The sequence below is a fragment of the Vombatus ursinus genome, unplaced genomic scaffold (genome assembly GCF_900497805.2).
Source record: "Vombatus ursinus unplaced genomic scaffold, bare-nosed wombat genome assembly UNPS02014811.1, whole genome shotgun sequence".
Taxonomy (NCBI): domain Eukaryota; kingdom Metazoa; phylum Chordata; class Mammalia; order Diprotodontia; family Vombatidae; genus Vombatus; species Vombatus ursinus.
The window spans coordinates 7,555,166-7,575,051 of NW_020954589.1; the positions used below are offsets into that span (position 1 = coordinate 7,555,166).

Consider the following 19,886-nt stretch of genomic DNA (forward strand, 5'->3'; position numbering starts at 1 on the left):
AACCTTCAGTTTTATTTCAGGTTCAATCATAGTCAACATGCTTTCAAGGTATTAAGTGTCATGTGCTCAGTAAAGAAAGTTCCTATGCTTCTTCTCCCTTGGGAATATACAAGACAGAGTCTCACATAATTAATTGTATCTCTTTCCTCATCAGGGAAATCTTATCATTCAGTGCCACTCACTGGAGTTCTTTCTTGCCTTTCCAGGATTTGTCCAGCTGGTTGCAGGGGATGGGCCCTGTGTTGGGAGGGTTGAAGTCAATTCTGGAAAAAAACAGAGCACAGTCTGTGATTGGAATTTTACTTTTTCTACTGCCAAAGTCATCTGTGCTGAGTTAGAGTGTGGGACTGCAGTCTCCATCATGAAAAGTGCTCACTTTGGAAAAGGAAATGGACACATCTGGGATACAGAATTCCAATGTAACGGAAGTGAACCGCTTCTGTCATTGTGCCCCACAGTACCACTTCCACAGGGAAAATGCAGTCACAGCATGGATGTTGGAGTCATTTGTTCAAGTAAAGCTTTCACAATGTTTTTTATGCTGCTCCCACATTGTACTTGATACTGAGATTAGAAAGTCACAATCACCTTTCTAAAGCCCTATCTCCTTCTCCCCAGAGTACACAGACTTTCGTCTGATGAATGGAAGCTCCCAATGTGAAGGAAGAGTGGAGATCCGAGTTCTGGGGACCTGGAGAACTCTCTGTGACTCCCACTGGGACCTGGCAGATGCCAACGTTCTCTGCCGTCAGCTCAACTGTGGTGTTGCCGTGGAGCCTCCAGAAGATGTGTATTTTGGCAAAGGAAGTGTCCTGGTCATAGGGGATACATTTTATTGCACAGGCACTGAGTCTCACTTATGGAATTGTTCTGTGATTATTCTGGGGACTTCTCCATGTTCCAAAGGAAAAACTGCTTCTGTGATCTGTTCAGGTTAGTGAAGGGAAATCTCTAATTTGGACTCAAAGCGTATCTCTAGGTGATGGGCCTAACTTGGCAGTTGTATTTCAAAGAAACACATTCTTTTCTCTTCTTCCTCCCTGATTTCTTATTGTTGTGGTGGGTCCTCATAACCTATCATAGTGTTAAAGGAGTGTTTCTTAAATGTTCTTATTTCTTAGCACCTGAGTCCTACTTCTCAAACATTCCAGAAGTAGCAGGAAATTAACCTTGGGAAAATATGGCAACTGTACTTAAAATATGGAGTGCAGAATTAAAGAAACAAACTTGAATATCTCATGAACCTTTTACAGAGGGTTTGTAATGATATGCACAGGAAGGAAAAGTATAAAAATGTCTACACCTGTCAACAGTCAGGTAACCCTTTTCAGTGTCCAGAGGAGAGCCATGGCATTTTCTCTCTGATAGCAAGTATGAAGAGTCCTAACCACGTTGCTGGGGATCTTGTACGGCATTTGTACACATTTACTTTATAAATGCCATCGTTCATTCATGACTTTTTTGGGTAGGAATTTTCAAGTAGGGAAGATTTCTTGTGATCCATCAACTCCTTTAGGGGCAAGTGTAGACTTGTACTAATGTGTAGTACTGATAGTGGGAGATATACCGATTCGGGAGATTGGTAGGAAGGACCAAGAATGAACAAACTTAAACAGGAAGGACTAGGAATTGTCTAAATTCACATGAAGGGTATTTCCCCAGATCAAGATTCTACAAGACCAGAATACATTAGAGAAGGTCATAGACACTGGGATACTATTCGATATTGGGTGGACCATATTACAGCCATCTTAGAATAAAATTCCAGGTCTTTGTTCCTTGAAACTTGTGACCCTGTTCTGAAAGGGACATTTGCAAAAGATCTCCTCATTGGTGGAAATTGATTTCATGAGGGTCAGAGTTGGTGAGAGCTGGAGAAAAGACAGACCCTGGTCAGAAAGAAAGAGAGATCCTGAGCCAGAAGACCAGCATCTCTCTTCTCTCCAGCTCTCACTAACTTCATCTCATGAAATCAATTTCTGGAAATGAAGAGATTCTTATGCAAACAGACCCGTGAGCCAAAGATTACACAATTTTATGTTCTCTATATTTGTCAGAGGCAGTAGGATTTGAATTAGGGTAATAAGTCAGGGCCCAGAGTAAAACATTTAATCATGGCTCAGAGGAGCAGGATTCTGCAATGAAATGATGGTATCCATTTGATCAGTTCAGGTCAGTCAGAGATCAGGGAGAAAACTTGAGCGAATAAATAGTGAGGTGTATGAATGAAATGAGTGAGGAAAAAAAGGTTCGTGCTCCCCAGCTTATCAATTTATTGAGCAATACATACCAATTGCTTAACAAATCAGGACCAGTGGCCCTTTTCAGCTTTGGCACTAAGAATACAGGGGAGATAAATTTTTGTGCATTAAAACAATTAATCAAATTAACAAAGATACAAAATTAGGTTATTTGATTTCTAATTGGAGGACAGATTAGGGGCTTTCCAAGTTGGGAAGGGGAAAACAAATAGGTGCAATTCTCTGAAATCAGAAAAAGAGGTGTCCCACTGCGCTCCAAGTGTCTAGATTCAATCAAACGAACATGGAAACAATAACTGATTGAATAGTACTGGGCTAATTTTCAGATAAAACATGTGGGTTGCTTGTCAGAAAGTTCCTCACATCAATCTTTGGATCTGACCGGGTTTCTAGTCAGCACAACCTAGGTCCTTATTTAAGTATCAGGTGGAGGTGGTCCAGTTCCCATTCATGCATGACTAGGTTCAAAAGATGCAATAATGTTTTCTCCCAATTTTCAAAACTGAATAAAGTTTTCTCACAAGATAGAAATTGTACCAGACCCGTAAGTGAAGAGAAAGAGAACTGAGCTAGCTCCAGAAATGAATCACAAGATGGAGTCAGTGTGGTTGACTCAATTCCCACTACCATTTGCTAGTCTTATCCCCTCAGTAGGAAAGTCCTGCAGAGCAGGTGAGAAGTTTGGGAACAGGTTAGAATTAGAGGATGCCCCTTTCACTTGTGCTACAGTAGCATCATCTTGGGAAGTCCTTTGTAGTGATGTGTAAAAGTGGAGAGTTCCTATTTTTATGGTTTTTTTTTCCTAAGTTAGTTAAGAAAATCAATCTATTAGCACTTACTAGATACCTAGTATTTGAAAACCTCAACCTTTTCTTTGTTGAGCTAGGGGAAGAAGGAATTCATATCTAGCTAGTCCAAGAGAGATACCTATCCCTCTAGAGCAGGAATTCTTGACTTTCTTTGGGCCATGGTCTCCCTTTGGGTAGCCTTGAGACTCCTTCTGAGAATAATGTTTTTAACTGATCTCCCCCACCAATTGATGTCAGAACAATCAGAAGTTTGATGGAACCTGATCATGTCCCCTAGACTAAGAATATTTAAGGGAGCAGATAAAAATAATTCTAGCCTGGTACCCCTTCTCTCTGAGGAGAGTAGAGCAGTGTCTGGCCCCAACCTCCTGCTTCCCCTCCTTGTGGGATTTGAAGTCTCCCTTGGAGAAGTGGAGGGGGGGAAGCTAGGTAGAGTGGCAGCTAGGTGGCATAGTGAATCGAGTGCAGGGACAGGAATTAGAAAGATCTGAGTTCAAATTTGATCTCATACAATTACTAGCTGCATGTCCCTGGGCAAGTCACTTAACCATATTTGCTTCCGTTTCCCCATCTGTAAAATGATCTAGAGAAGGAAATGGCAAATCCCTCTAATATCTTTGCCAAGAAAGCCCCAAATGGGGTCTTGAAGAGTTGGACATGACTGAAACGACTGACCTACAAAATCAGGGGGAGAAGAGGGCTAGAGATGTCTATTCTTCTTCTCTTTGAGCCAGATGGTGATACCCCCATGCTACATGTGAGAGGGACGGCCCTTTCTACACATGAGGTCTTACCACTCATAGACGTCTCTACACATAGGCCCCTGCTATAGGTGCGGTCCTTGTCACCTAATTAACAGACCAATTATATTGAAATATAGTTATCAACATATTTTATTTACTTTTTAAAGAACGATATTTTATTTTTGCTAATTACATGTAAAGATAATTTTAAACATTTATTTTAATTTTTTTTAGTTAGAAAATTTCTCCCTCCCTAAATTCCCCTCTCCCTAAGCAATTTTTATTAATAGATTTTAAAACAAATTCATGAAGTCCTAGTAAAAAACTCCTTCTTTAGAGATCAGACACAGCCTGGTGGGAGACATATGGTAGGGGGAAGCTAGCCTATAGAGTTCATAGGTGCTAGACCTAGCAGAGGGGGAGCAAAGCCTGAGGAAGGATGACCAGCTAGAAGTGCTGCAGCCTGTCTCTCAGAAGCTCTTCCTTATACAAGGTCGCAGACCTTTTAGGGCACTTTGTGTATGGAGGGTATGGCCGGAGCTGTGGGAGTGGAGCAATAGAACTGTCAATGAGAACAATTCTGTTAGACAATATAGAGCCAAAACATGCCTTCTTAGACTGGGAAATCCCTTTGTCCCTCCCTCACAACCTGTCTTCTTTCCAATTTCCTGACCCTCTCTTTCTCTCATCCAGTGCCTTTCCTCAAGATACATATTTACCTTATTTATCGCCTCCTGGCTTAAAACTTCCAGTCCTGGAGCTGAGCTGTGTGCTTTTTGCAGGAAACCAGACACAGTCCCTCATGTTCAATAATTCACAGTCTGACCAGGAAAAGGTACCTGTCCTATTTTCAGGTAGGAAAGAAAGTTGGACAATCTGAAGAAACCTTTCTCTTTCTTGGGGAAAACAGGAAATTAATCTGAATTTCTCCTTGTAGAAAATGGACAGCTTCGTCTGTTGAACGGAAGAGGTCCCTGCTCTGGAAGAGTAGAAGTCTATTACAATGGTACCTGGGGGACCATCTGTGATGATTCTTGGGAGCTGAGCGATGCCCACGTGGTGTGCAGGCAACTGGGCTGTGGAGTGGCTCTCAAAGCCATGGTCTCTGCTCACTTTGGACAAGGATCAGGGCCCATCTGGCTGGATGAGCTTAGCTGCTCTGGAAACGAATCCCACCTAGGGGAGTGCCCTTTCCTCCATTGGGGTCAGCATGACTGCAGGCACAAAGAGGATGCAGGAGTCCTCTGCTCAGGTCTGGGCCACACATATCCCACTAATACTGAGGGACTTGTGGGAGCACTGAGGAGGTGGGGTTTAGAGACCTGAGGGAGAAGGAGCTGATTCAGACAGGGAAGAGGACTTCCTGCCCCAAACAGAGCCCTTCCTAGAGTGCAGTTTCAGAGCAAGGCCTCTTATCTGAAGGATGATTTTATTTATCTCCTACAATTTTATAGGTGGGTCTCTGAACTTATGAAGATGTGTGTGTGTGTGTGTGTGTGTATGTGCACATGTGTTTCTTATACTTCATATCCTAGTAGAGTGCTATTCATATAACAGGTATATAATATATATCTGCTGATTTGCTATACTATTGGTGGTTCACAGATACACAACTATGAAACTGAGTAGTGAAATCACAGTAAAGGCATTCCTGTATTTTCCAATGGGGGAGACAAGATAGAGAGAAATGCTCAGAAATATAGAGGAAGGAATTCTGGAAAAAGAAGATCTGGGCTCTGTGCTATCCAGTGGAGACTCCCCAGCAGAGCCAGAGAACCTAATGCAATTTCCAGAGGGAAGAGACCCAAAGAATATAGGAACAAATGTCCCCTCTGATTGTGCCATACCTCCCTCTCCATTTACAGAATCCCTGGATCTCAGGCTGAAGAGTGTTGGCCATAAGTGCTCTGGGTGGCTAGAGGTTTTCTACAATGGAACGTGGGGTAGTATTTGCTCCAACTCCTTGGACTACGACACTGTATCAGTGATTTGCAGACACCTGAAATGCGGTGGCAAGGGAAATATTGAAACATTGCCTAGCCCCCCAAAAAGTTTGCAGGCCCGGTGGATAGACAAAATCAACTGCCAAGGTCAAGAATCCTTCCTTTGGCATTGTCCTTCTCAATCTTGGGACCAGAAATCTTGCGACCAGGGAGACGAAGCCTTTATCACATGTGAAGGTAACTACATCTGTCTCTTCTGTTGGACTCCTTTTTAATGGAGTTTTTAGTCCAAGTGAATTCAATTTGTAGACAATATCTAGACCCAAATTTATTTTAATCCATCCAAGTAAACAGTGAAAGAGATCTAGGTTAGTAGGAGTTATGTGACAAAGACCTCAGACTTTTTATTTTAGTTGACTAAAACCCTGATGTGAACAAATTGTGAGTCAGTCTTTCTCTCCTCCACATTTCCTGTACACATAGCAGGAGAATAAATATTCCTGCAAACACGGTAGCCTCCCAGTTCTTAACATTTCCAAAGACCTTCATCCAACTTAGAGACACAAAAAGATGGTCATACTCTTGATCTTGCTATCACCTACAAGTGTTCCACTTATATGTTTGTGAACTCTGAAATTCCTTTATCTAATCATAACTGATGGTCATTACACCTCTCCCTCTGCCTTGAAATCCCTAACTCTATTCTTCATTTTCACCATGACCTCCATTTCTCAGCTGTTTCCAAGGTCATCATTCCTGCACTGGCTAAACACTCCTGCTTGATCCCTTGGTGAACTGGTTCATCTCTATTATATCCTCTTCTATTGAGTCTCTTGCCTTCCTCTTATACTATCTCCAAACTTCCCTTCCAAGACTCAGTCCTAGTTTATTCCCACCATCCACTGCCTTTGCTCCTACTCAGGGAAACCTGAATGAAACTGGAGAAAATCATGAAACTGTGCTGACTGAGTTCACCACAAATATGTTACATAATCTTAACTGTAGCAAATGAATCTTTTATGCCTCCCTAATCAATTCCCTAGCCCACTCTTCATAGTGCCTTTTCCAAACTTTTTCATCCCTCTCCCGTTCCTTCTCATCCTTGTCTCATATTTCACTGAAAAAGTTGAAGTCATTCATCAAGAACTCCCTGTTCTTCCCTCCACATACCATCTCACCCAGATACTTTTCTATCACCATCTCTTCCTTCACCTCTGTCTCACATAAAGAGGCAATGTTTATCTACTAACTACTCCCCTACCAGATACTAACATACCTGTCTCCTCAATCTTCATAAAAACTCTCACTTAATCCACCCATTCCTGTCAGCTATCATCTTATATTTTCCCTCTCTGTGGTGGCTAAAATCCTTGTGAAGACTATCTATTATAGATGCTTCCACTTCCTTGTGTGTAACTCTCATCTTAGCTCTGCAATCTGACTTCAAGCTTCATCATTTAACTGGAACAGCTCTTTCTAAAATAATCAACCACCTCTTAATCACAAAATCTAATTGACTTATCTCAGTCCTCATGCTTTACAACCTCTCTGTAGCCCTTGACCCTCAATCACCATCTTCTCCTTCATATTCTCTTCTCTCTAGGATTTCATGACTCTGCTGTTTCCTGGTTCTCCTCCTACCTGTCTGACATCTCATCCTCAATCTCCTCAAGTCACCCCCACTAACCATTGATGTTCCCCCAAGGGTATGTCCTGGGCTCTCTTCTCTTCACACTCAATATTATCTTACTTGGTGAGATTAGCTTCACTAGGTTAAAGTATCACCTCTCTGCAGATGATTCTCAGGTCTATCTAACGCTTTGCTGTGTCCTGACCTCCAGTCTCACATCTCCTATTAGACATCTTGAACTAGATGTTCTGTAGACATTTTAAATTGAATATGTCCATAACTGAACTAATTATTTCTCCCTAAACCTTCCCATATTTTAAACTTTGCTATTACTGTGGAGGGCAACCCCATACTCCTAGTCACCTGGTCCTAAGTGTCATCCTCAACTCTTCACACTCTTTTGCCCTGCCATATGTAATCAATTGCCAAATCCGGTTGACGCTACTTTTGTAACATCTCTCATCCATACCCCCTTCTTCTTTCTGACACTGCTACCACACTGGTACAGGCTCATTCTGGATGATTGGAAGATCCTTCTGGATGGTCACTCTTTCTCAAGTCTTGCTTCATTCCAGTTCATCCTCCACTCAGCTGTTACATTCATCTTCCTAAAGCACAAGTCTGAACTCCCCATTCCCAAACAATAACTTTAGTGGCTCCATATTACCTTTGGGATCAAATATCAAATCCTCTCATTCAAAGCCCTTCATATTCTGGCCCCCTTTTACCTTTCTAGTCTTATAATGCTTTCCCTCCCTCTATACACTCTTCAGTTCAGTGACATTAATCTCTGCTGTTTTCTTTGTACGAGGCACTCTATCTTCTGACTGTGCATTTTCACTGGTTCTCCCCATGTCTATAATTCTCTCCTTCCTCCTCTTGCCTTCCCTGGCTTCATTTGTTGTTGTTATTCAATCATTTCAGTCACGTCCAGCTCTTTGTGATCCCATTTGGAGTTTTCTTGGCAAAATGTTTTTGCCATCTCTTTCTCCAGCTCATTTTACAGGTGAGAAAACTGAGGCAAACAGAGGTTAAGTGACTTGCCCAGAGTCATACAGTTAGTAAGTGTCTGAGGCCAGATTTGAACTCAGGAAGATGAGTTTTCCTGATTCGCGGCCCAGCACTCTATCCACTGCACCAACTAGCTGCTTCATTTAGGCCCCTGTTAAAGTCTTACCTCCCACACAGAAGGCTCTTATTGCTTTAATGCTTTATTTAATTTATTTAATGCTTATTCCTTTGATGCTAGTGCTGTCCCTCTATTGATTTTCTCCAATTTCTCCTGTAAGCTGTTTTCATGTTGTCTCTCCCAATTAGACTTTGAGCTCCTTGAAGGCAGGGACTGCTTTTTTGCCTTTCTCTGTGCTTTGTACAGCACCTGGCACATAGTAGTTGCTTAAAAATGGTTATTGACTTATTCACTTGACTCTTGTTCTCCTCAAACCCTCACCTGCACATTTAGAGCAGATGGCTAAGCCACCAAATCCTCTAAGGACTGAATTTCATTTCCCTCCCATCCTATAGTTGTCAAAATTTCTTGGCAACGTAAGTCATTTTTCTTCTTTCACTCCCATTGCAAAAAGAAGGACATCCCTATTCATGCCTATGGCTGATTACTCTCCGCGTGTCTTTTGTCTGGCACTGCTTTATCTAGCAGGCAGCCTCACTTTGCCTCATACTTCTTCACTCTCTCCATAGGCTGCTTTGATCTGTTTCCTTATAGAGTCTCTACTTTATGTTCATGTCTCTTCTCTCTAATTACACTTTGAACTCCCCAAAGACAGGCACTTTGTATTTTATACATACATACACACACACGCAAATACACATACATATGTATGTATATAACTTTATATATATAATACATATATTATATATATTTTTACTCAGTTGATAGCTCATAGTATGAATTCAACAAATCATTGAATGTGATAAAGATGAAGATGGTGCTATTTTGTATTTTGTGAGTAAATTAAGGGATCTTTGGGAATCCTGCCCTGAAACAGCAAAACCTGTTGCCCAAATGATATTTTAGGATTATCGTTAATCCAGCCATTTCCCAATGTCTTGTCTCTGCAGAAAGGAAGATCATTGACTGCCCGACCTCTGGTAACTGCACAGGTATCTCAGTTCCTCCCTCTCTATACCTGGGGCTCTCAGAGGATCCTCACTTCAAAGTTGGGAGTGTAACAGGGGATCCTGCTTCCTTTCTAGACACAGACAAACTCCGACTCAGGGGAGGAGAGACCCCATGCTCTGGACGAGTGGAGATCTGGCACAATGGCTCTTGGGGGACAGTATGTGATGACTTATGGGACCTAGCAGATGCTCATGTGGTTTGTCAGCAGCTGGGTTGTGGCTCTGCTGTGGTTCCCCAGGGAGGGGCTGCATTTGGCCCAGGAAATGGGATCATTTGGCTGGATGATGTACAGTGCAGAGGGATTGAGTCCTCTCTGTGGGATTGCCCTGCAAGGCCTTGGGGGCAGAATGACTGTAAGCATGAGGAGGATGCTGGTGTGACATGCTCAGGTGAGTGTGAAGGACATAAGATGGGGCTGGGAGTTCTGAGAACAGATATTGAGCTGGAGGACCTGGGGCTAGACTGTGCATATAAATGGAGCTTCCACAGGTCTGTCCTCTGGTACCAGGGGAGGCTGCAATTTGATCCTGGAGTCATAAAATTTAGAACAGAAAGTAAAATTAATGGTCATCATTCTAATTTCTTTGCTTTACAGAGGAGGAAATAGAAGTCCAGTGGGGTTATGTGACTACCATAAGGTCACACAGACTAACAAGTATAAATTGCTGGGAAATTTTTGAACATAGGTCCTGTGACTCCCAAACTTACAATACCTCTTCTGTCCTTTAGCACTCTTTCCAAATTTGTGTTGGGGGAAGGGATGTAGAGGATTTGGGAACCTTCCTGAGCTGTTTGAATAGCGTATTTTGTATGGATATTCAAATGACAGAGGACTCAGGCAGAATTTGGAGCCAATATGCCCAACTTGGTCTCTATTCATACCTCCAATTGTTGTTTTCTTTTTCCAGAGAAAAGCATAGGATAATGTTGTGGTTCAGTCATTAAGTTATGTCTGACTCTTTGTGACTCCATGGACTATGTCCATTGAGTTTTCTTGCAAAAGATACTGAAGTAGTTTGCCATTTCCTTTTCCAGCATGTTCTTCTAATTTTACAGATGAGGAACTGAGACAAATAAGGATTAAATGACTTGCCCAGAGCCACACAGCTAGTGTCCAAACCTGTGTTTGAACTCAAATCTTCCTTATCTTCTGGGCCCAGTGCTCTCTCTATCCATTGCACCACCTACTGCCCCCTTTGCTGTCTCTCAAAAAAGGCAAAATGTTCAACCACCTTCCCCTCAACTCTAGCTCACATCAGAGTAACTCAAAACCAATCAATCCACAAGAATTTACTATGAATGCTTACTATGTGTTAGACATTGTACTAAGGCCTGGCAATAGAAAGAAAGGCAAAAACATTCTGTGCTTTCAAGCAGCTTTGCAATATGATGGAGGAAACAACATATAAATAACCAGATACATAGGTGATAAATGCAAAGTAGAATGAAGATAACCTAGAAAGGAAAGCTTAAGCATCGGGCATGTCGCAAGCAAGCTTCCTTTAGAAGGAAGTATTTGAGTTGAGTCTTGAAGGAAGCAAAGTATGTCAAGAGGTGGAGATAAGAAGGTTGAGCATTTCATTGAAGGAGTACCAGGAAGCCAATATTCAAGTACAAAGATGGAGTATCACTTGTGAAGAACATGGAACGGGCCTGTATAGCTCAGTAGCAGAGTGCGTGGAGAGGAGGAGTGTACAAGAATCATGGAAAGGTACAATGAGACCAAGTTGTGAAGAACTGTGAAGAGCAGAGAAATTCTATTAGATCCTGGAAGTAACGGGGAACTACAGGATCTTACTGATCATGGGCATGATGTGGGCAGCTAGGTGACACAGGTCTGGAGTCAGGAAGACTCATCTTCTTGAAGTTCATATCTAGCCTCAGACACTTACTAGCTGTGTGAACCTGGGCAATCACTTAACTCTGTTTGCCTCAGTTCTTCAACTATAACATGAGCTAGAGAAGGAAATGGCAAATGACTCTAGCATCTTTGCCAAGAAAACTCCAAATGGGTCATGGAGAGTCAGACATGACTGAAAAATGATTTAACAAGAACAAAAATCATGTGGCCAAAAGTACACTCCAGAACAGGGATGGGGAACTTGAAGCCTTGAGGCAACATGTGGCTTCTAGGTCCTTGGGTGCAGCCTTTTGACTGAGTCCAAGTCTGTAGAAACATCCTTTTATTTAGGGGATTAGATCTGTGAAGTTTAGATTCAATCAAAGGGTCACACTTGAGGACCTAGAGGGTCACATGTAACCTTGAGGCAGCAGGTTTTCACCTCTGCTCTAGAATGATCACTTTGGCAGCTGATTAAAGGATAGACTGACATGGAAAGGACCAATCAGAAGTCTTTGTAATAGGCCTAGAGATGGTGAAGACCTGACCTAGAATGGTGACTGTATTAGTGGAGAGAAGGGAATATGTGGAGATGGAAATGACAAGATTTTCCAACTAATTGGAAATGTGGGGAAAGTGAGAGTGAGGATTTCAGGATAGCACCAAGATTGTGAGTCTGAGTAATTGGGAGGGTGGTAGTGTCTTCTACAGTAATACAGAAGTTTGGAAGGGGGAAGGTGTGTGAGGAGGAGAAATAACAGGAGATAATGAGTGTTATTTTGGGCTTATTGAGTTTGAGATGTCTATGGGATAGAAGGAGGGTTATATGACTCATCCACTCCCTATGGGAATCTTTCATGTCTTGAAGAATTAACTCTGTTAGGTCAGAGAATCTGCTGAGAAATTTATTGAGAGGTTGATGTAGGGGTGGGGAGACCTACAGAACTTTCTTAGAGAATACGTAATTTTGGCATCAGAATTTGAGATCTGACTTCAGCACAGGTCCTCTGACTCCAGTCCATCTTCTTGAGCTTGAGCTGGATGAAAGAGAACTAGGAGATCTAGGAGCCTTCCTAAGCTGTTTGGATGAAACATTATGGGAGGATATTCACATAACATGGAGTTTAGAGCAGGATGCAGAAGCCATGCCCAAACTGTTCTCTATCCATACTGCAGATTTTTTTCTCCTATTTTCTTTCAGTTGAGAAGACAACATTGCCATCTACCACAAAAGGTACAATGCTCTGCTACTCCCTTACTCCTTTCTACCAACTCTGAGTTTATTTGACAGCAGAAACCTTCCCAGGCCCAAGGTTGACCTTGTGGGATTCTTTCATCTCCAAGGAGATCTACTGTACCAGAATTCTGGGAAGCTGTGGAAAAGTTTGTGGGCTGGGGGTTGAGGTGTGGTTTGGGGGGGTCCACAGAATGTTATTCAAGAGAATATCACTCTTCTGCCAGTTTCCAGTTTGGAGATCTGGAACTCAGGCCCCATAAGGAAGGATGTTTCCTTCACTGTCCTTTCTTGGGCATGCAGGCCTAACCCAGTTCCCTCTACAGTGCAGTTGGGAGGGTTCCCCAGTTGGAGGCTCTTCAGATTGAGGGTGAGCCTCAGATTTCCCTCCTCTCTCCATACTAATCTCACTGAGCTGTCCTTAGGATGTTGACAACTTCTTCCATAATCCAGAGCCTTATAATTCTTCTTCTCCAAAGGATTAATCACTAGGACAGTTTCTGCCTCTTTGAACTCTGGCACATTCTCTCTGCTTGGGATCCTCTGCCTCATCTTAGGGGCCCTCCTCTTCCTGGTCCTCATCCTCCTAGGGATTCAGATGCACAGAGGGAGAATCCAGCAACAAGGTGGGCAACCCGTGGGGCACTGAACAACATGAGAAAGAGTGTGAGTGAATGAAGGGAGGAAATGAGAGGGATAGGGATTTTAGAAAAAGCCAAATAAAGCACTTCAGGACTGGATACGACACATGTTTTGCTCTGGTTTTCAAGGCCCATATAGCTCCAACTGACGTTGGCCCAGGAGAGTCTAAGCTGTGAACACAGAGCTTATGTTAGGTATGGGATTCCAGCCAAGGTCATACCTCATGGGCTGGGCAGAACAGGCATCCATATTAGAACTAGGGAGTTGCCTGAGTGTGAACAGAATGTAGATTGAGAAGGGCCCCTGAGACGAATACATGTGAGGTGATGGTCTCAGGCCCAGAGTTTCTGATGTATGGCCATTTGTCCCAGCTTTGTCCAGATATAGGGATTCTCTTTATGAAGCCGTGTACGAAGAGATTGATTACTACCTGACAGGGGACAAGGAGGACCTTCTGAGCAGCCCAGGTAAGCATACCTTCTGCCCAAGGTGAGCATGCTTCTCCCTTGGACACTCTGGACATGAATTATAAACTTTGGTCTGTATCAGAATCTATGGCCTTGGCATCTTCAGAAATCTCTGCCTATAGTTGCCTCCTGTGGTTCCCCCCTTCCCATAACATTTTACTTTCTATTTCTCATTCTTTACATGGGCAGGCAGGTCCAACAACCCAATTCGGAGCTCTGAACTTCATCTCTAGGGGGAAAATGCCCAGAGCTCTGTGTTCTTTTGGTTCTGATGTTCTTTGGTCACTCTGGGTCCCACTGATTATAGTGCCTACAAGTTCACGATAGGACCCTCATAATTTCAGGTCCAAAGAGGCAATGATTTCATTTCTCTAAGAGGATAGCCAACTCAATAGAACTGATTCACACCATTATACCATTCCCTCTACATCTGGAGCTTTCTTGGTAAGAACAGAATTGGAGCAAAAAGACTTGAGTGTCCCAAAAAGATAGTAACATGAAACCATGGATGAAATCCCCTTCCATACCGTTAGGACTTTTCCATCCACATGCATGGTACTGATCTTTATGAGCAGAGCCACCTCTCTCCTGGCCAGCCCTGACACCCTCACTCACTCACAAACTTTCAGTTTTCCACACTTTTTCCCCGAACCCTGCATGAAGAACAATATCCTTCTCTTAGGGCAACATGACCCATGACATGCTGCAATACTTAGAACATAGCTTGTTTTACATTACTAATGTCTCGTCAGTCAAGTTCTTACCAGCCAAACATGGAGACTTCCAGGAAGGTGGCATGAGAGTTTCTGTCATGTTTGGGAGGTCCCTTAGTCTCACCAGAACACTTTGATTAATTGTCTCAAAGAGTGACTTTTTTATCTTCATCACCAAAGCCTGGGAGTGCCCCTTCTTCCAGGTCAGCCTCCCTGGTGTCAGAACACATTGTCATGTTGTTCTGAATTCTGTGAATGGACCCAACCTGGGGCATGGGGAGGAAATGAGTTTCGTTTTCCTATTTGATTCTGTCATGCTCTTCTCATCAGGCTCTGTTCTGCACAATGTGAGAGACAAGCTTCCATAGTATATAGGGGAAAATGAAGGGAAAAGCCAACCTGCACTTTCCTCAAGTAACAGGAAAGGGCAGGCCTAAAGGCAGGAATTGATGGTTCAAAAGGAGTTTTCTGCTCTGGGGGGCATTAGCTACAATACAACTCTGCTGTCCTCAGCTCCTCTTCGTCCCAAATTTCCTATGCCTCCCTAGGCCAGGCTTTTAAGAACACTCTCAATGGGAGCTGGATACTCTTTGTTTGACTACAAATATGTGCTTGGTAGATAGAGATTTGGACTGAGGCAAGGGAAATGATTCAGGGCAAGGAAGAAAGGGAGCCAGGTTTGGTTTAGAGAAATGAAATACCTGAGAGGGGCATAGGGCTTCATTTCAGGGTCAGAATAATGATCAAAGAGGCATCAGAATCTGGAGGATAATTCAGGGAATCAGCTTACTCTCTCTTGTGTATTCTGTCTCAGGGTCACCATCACCAGAGCAACATGAATGAATCATGACAGGGTTGAAGGTTATGGTCTAAGTGATTTCCTCCTTGAAGATGGGGTCAGTGATAAGCAGTGAGGCAATAGAAATTGAAAGAGGAGGATTTTGAAGCTAAAAGAAATGAAGAGGAAAATAACAGTAAGGGGACTGAAATCATTGTCCTATATGAGGGAGCATTTGTCCCCTTTCCCACCTTGGTGATTCTTAGTGCAAGGTCAGGTCCCTAACCCTCAGTAGTCTTATTTTTCAGTTGAATTCGGCTTTGAACACCTCCTGACATTCCTTTCTCTCTTAAAAAAAAGCATATTTGTTTTCACATTCACAAGGACATTCCCTTACTTACAGTAAAATGTTGTTGAAAACAAAACTATCATCCCTCCCTCAGATATCTCAAGTCAGCCTGATGATACACCAGGTGATGGGTATGATGATGCTGAAGAATTATCTGGGCCTGAAATTCCCCCTGTCACCCAGATGAATGAGGAGGTTACTCTGGGGCCAACCAATGAATGGGATGAGTACAGGGCATCACACACAGGTGAGTGGTTCCCAGTAGACTTATTGACCCAACCAGTGAGATTTCCAGCCATGAGTGAACTTATTTTGGAAGATGAGAAGTTGACACTACCTATATACACATGTGTATAAACACAAATGTGTCTATATACAGATGTATTTGTATATTAAAATGTGTGCATACATGTATGTGCACGTACACATACATGCATATACATTCAAGAGTATAGATACATGTCTCTCCATATGTGTATATAAATATATACATACAGATATGACAAAAAGATTTTGTCAATACATCAAGAATTCTCTGTATTGACATTTTTTCATGAATATACCAGGGACAGCTTGTACCCACAGTGATGTGATTAAGCAACTCAATGAGCAGACCCTGGGGTTCTGAAGCTGCCTCCTCCATTCTCCCATTCCCTTTGACTCCAACCCACCCTCAATGTCAAGAGAAGCCCTTCCATAGCCCTCTCTCAGTCCTGGCCATTTCTGTTCCCTTTCCTGTCCATGGTGCATTTAGACGGAGAAAAGACTCTGTACCCAGGTCTTGAAGGTGGCCTTCTTTTCACCCACCTGTACCATCACCAAAGGCTCGTTACTTTTCTTTAGACACAGCTACAAATTCAGCTCTACTTTACTGGTTCTAGGTCAGTCTCCTAAGTTCCTTGGGGGATCCCCTGACTCCAGGATGGGAGAAGATGACCCACCAATGATCCCAGAGGACCTGGGATATGATGAAGCTGAGATTGGTGTCCCACAGATGTCACTTTAAGAACATCAGCTACAAACAGTCTCTTAATAAATGTTTATTGAATTGGAGTGGAGTGCAATCAATTTCTTGTGATACTTGAAATAGTTTTAGAATTCACCTGCCCTCCAACACTCTATCCTAAGGGGACAATGTTGAGGGTTTCCTCTCCACCCCTTCTCATGTAGTGAACACCTCTCCACCATCCTGAACTCTCCCACCAGGGTGAGATTTTTGCCTCTATCAAAAGTGCTTCTCCTTCAGGACCTTTAATTCTGAAATTTCCCTCTTTCATCCTCCTTCTTTTCCTATATCTTCACTCCTAAACCTTTCTTTACCTACATCTTATTCTCTAATCTCCTAATCTCTATATTTTCTTTCAGTCCTTTACCCACAGTATGACTTCATTTGTCTTACTACCCTTCACTAATAAAATGATCAGCCTTCTCAACTGCTCAGAAAACTTCTGTGTAAGCAAAGACGCTTTATGAAGAGTCCAGGCATGTTCTCTGGGCTATAGAGAACACACCTCTACAGAGAAGCACCTTCCCTGTTGAATTACCAGACGATAGAAAACTGAGGCAAACAAGGTTAAGTGACTTATCTGGGGTCACACAGCTAATAAGTATCTGAGGCCTTATTTGAACTCAGGTCTTCCTGACTCCAGGAAGTTTCAGTAGTTTCAGTCATTTCCAACCCTTTGTGCCTCTATTTGGAGTTTTCTTGGCAAAGATACTGGAGTTATTTCCCACTCTATCCACTGTGCCATCTAGCTGCCCCAGTGGCATCTCACATGTCATCTCTAATTCATCCTAGCCTATATCAAGCTGCTAATTTAGCTTAATTAGGATTGGATCTACTTCTACATTTTTCTCTCCCCTGTCCCTAAGTTTTAAAATATGAATCAATAAATACCTTGTCTAGAGCTCAAAACACCACGCCCAAAAGCCATCCTGGTGAATATATTTGTAGCACAAAATCTTTGATTTCCTTGCTTGGCATTTTACTGCTACTTCTTTCCACTACTCTTTCCAGTAATGAGACACAAAGATTAGCAGTGTAATGGTTGACACTTTTTCACAGAAAAGCAACAACAGAAAGAAAACAAAATCTTCAGAAATAGGGCACCAACGTGTAGAGCCACATACACAGTGGACATGTGTGTCCAGGGAATGCTCATGGAGAGGCACACAGATGAGGAACGTGTGTGGCCAGAGTACAGTGTGGAGGGATAACTAATTGATCCACCACTTCAGGGCCAATGGTGTCTTCCTGTGATGTCATTGCCCTGCTCCCTGCTGGTCCTGTAGTCTCTCTACTGGACGTGGCTCCATGGACACAAGATCTGTACCACTCAATGCTAAAATGTAGGTCTTGGAAGTTGTTCTGCCAGTTGTCAGAGGATGTTCTGTCAAATGGAGCCATCTCCAGCGGACACCAGTTGAAATCCCCGGTTATATTTCTTTGGAGAGAGTAGGGAATTGCTGAAAGGCCTCTCATTTCCCCTGCAAGAGATTCTCAGCCACAGGTACCAAGCTCATTAGAATAAAGATGAGGATTCTCCTGGCTATCTAATGCCCCACAGCTCTTCCTGATTCAGGAACTTGTTTCCCTGACTTCACCATAGCTTATGGTAGACATGTCATACACCTCCCAATATCCAATGACTTAAAGTCTACACCACAAACTAGGGAAAGATTATCTGCCCAATATCTGGGGCAGTTAGGTAGTGCAGTGGTAAGAGTGCTGGGCCTGAAGTCAGGAAGACTCATCTTTCTGAGTTCAAATATGACCTCAGACACTTACTAGCTATGTAGCTCTGGGCAAGTCATTTGACCCTGTTTGCCTCAGTTTCCTCATCTGTAAAATGAGGTAGAGAAAGAAATGGGGAATGGCTCCAGTGCTGCCAAGAAAACACCAAATGGGGTCAAGAGGAGTCATACACAGCTGAAGACTAGTCAACAACAAAAATCTTCTCTTCCCACATGGTTGACTATGCTAGTGCATAGCTGGTTAAAAGAACTACTAATAAAGTCTGACAAGTTCTTGCCATCTCATTCCAAATGTATTGTTAAAAAAGGTCACTTGACATCAATTGTCAACATTTACGTTGTCTATGAATTTCAGAAAGTAATAACTACAGGAGAAGAAGGAGAATCGCTAGATTCCTAGGGAATGGGGGATAGTTTAGCTTGCCTACTTTACTTCCTGTTTCATAGACTTTAGCCAGAGGAGGATTGGAGAAAAGAGACAGCAAGGCCACTAGGTTTCCTCCAAACAGCTGAACTGGAGTACCTGGGTGCTCTAATTGTAAATTCCAGGGGCATTTTTTTCAGGTAGCTGGAAATGGAGAGATTTTAGAAAGGGGAAGCAAGGTGATCTTGAAAGGGGGTGGAGAAAGTAGGTATGAAGACAATGCTGAGAAAAACAAAAGAAGCCCTTGGAAAAGTTTGAGAAATGTAGTGAGACTATAAACTGAAGGCAAAACGGATTAGCCATTGTGGTGGTGACCAGAATCAGAGAGACTGGCACTTCCAAGAACTCTAGAGTAGGTTAGGTCAGCTGGAGGCTTGCCAAGCAGCCTTTCTCCTCTGGTTGCCTCAGAGTACTTGGCTTACGCAAACCTCTAAAGCCTGCAGAACCTTTCCCTTCCCCAGCTGCCCTTTGAAAAGAGATATAATGAATAGGGAGTCCAAATGCGATGAGGCTGCAAGAACAAAGATGAAAGGAGTTTTCTTTTTCTTTTTTCGCTTTTTGATAACTGGAGGCATCTTCCAGATCCTATTTCTGTGTATAGAGATTGGGAGTCTCTGGAGAGAGCTGAAGAAGGTGGATCGCTGGGCTAAGTAGGGGTGGTGGTGGTGGTAGGGGGAGTTGGTTTCATGAATGTAATAGGAATGCTATCTGGTGGATAAGGACATATGTCTCTTAATCTCATAACTGTGTGCCTCCCTACTGTTCTGTGTAAAAGACAGAAAGAAGAGTATTTGAATAATGAACCAGGTATAAGTAGGTATAGCTCTGGCAGCACCACTTTGGGCTGTGTTTTAGAGGGAAGCATGAGTCTTGATTTACTCAGAGACCACAATGAGTCCTCTATGCTGCAGACCTGTATAAGTGGGCACAATTTGTTGGATGTTATAAGAGAGAACTTGAGGGTCATCTCTTAGGATTGTGACAGAAGGGTTGTGAAAAAAGGTATAGACATTGAAAGGTGAACAGGAAGCCTCTTAGAGAGGTAGGCATGTGAGGATGAGTCAGAACCTCCTTATGTCCTTTCATTCACAACATGCACCCCCAAGAGACTGTTGAGAGTGCGCTCTCCCTTCCAGGGGTAAGATAGTTCAGTCTCTCC

General features: G+C 42.8%; 1 protein-coding gene across 1 annotated transcript in view; it reads left to right on the forward strand.

Annotated features, from left to right (window-relative positions):
• Window positions 1–307: 307 nt before the first annotated feature.
• LOC114053570 (antigen WC1.1-like) overlaps window positions 308–19,886 on the forward strand; it is a gene marked incomplete at its 5' end in the record, with an annotated part of 50,483 nt that continues 30,904 nt past the window's right edge. Inside the window, 11 exon segments of the mRNA XM_027876674.1 lie at window positions 308–515; window positions 619–933; window positions 4,596–4,617; window positions 4,677–5,065; window positions 5,679–5,993; window positions 9,466–9,507; window positions 9,601–9,915; window positions 12,568–12,600; window positions 13,080–13,226; window positions 13,614–13,709; window positions 15,644–15,796. Coding sequence (XP_027732475.1) covers window positions 308–515; window positions 619–933; window positions 4,596–4,617; window positions 4,677–5,065; window positions 5,679–5,993; window positions 9,466–9,507; window positions 9,601–9,915; window positions 12,568–12,600; window positions 13,080–13,226; window positions 13,614–13,709; window positions 15,644–15,796 — 2,035 coding nt within the window.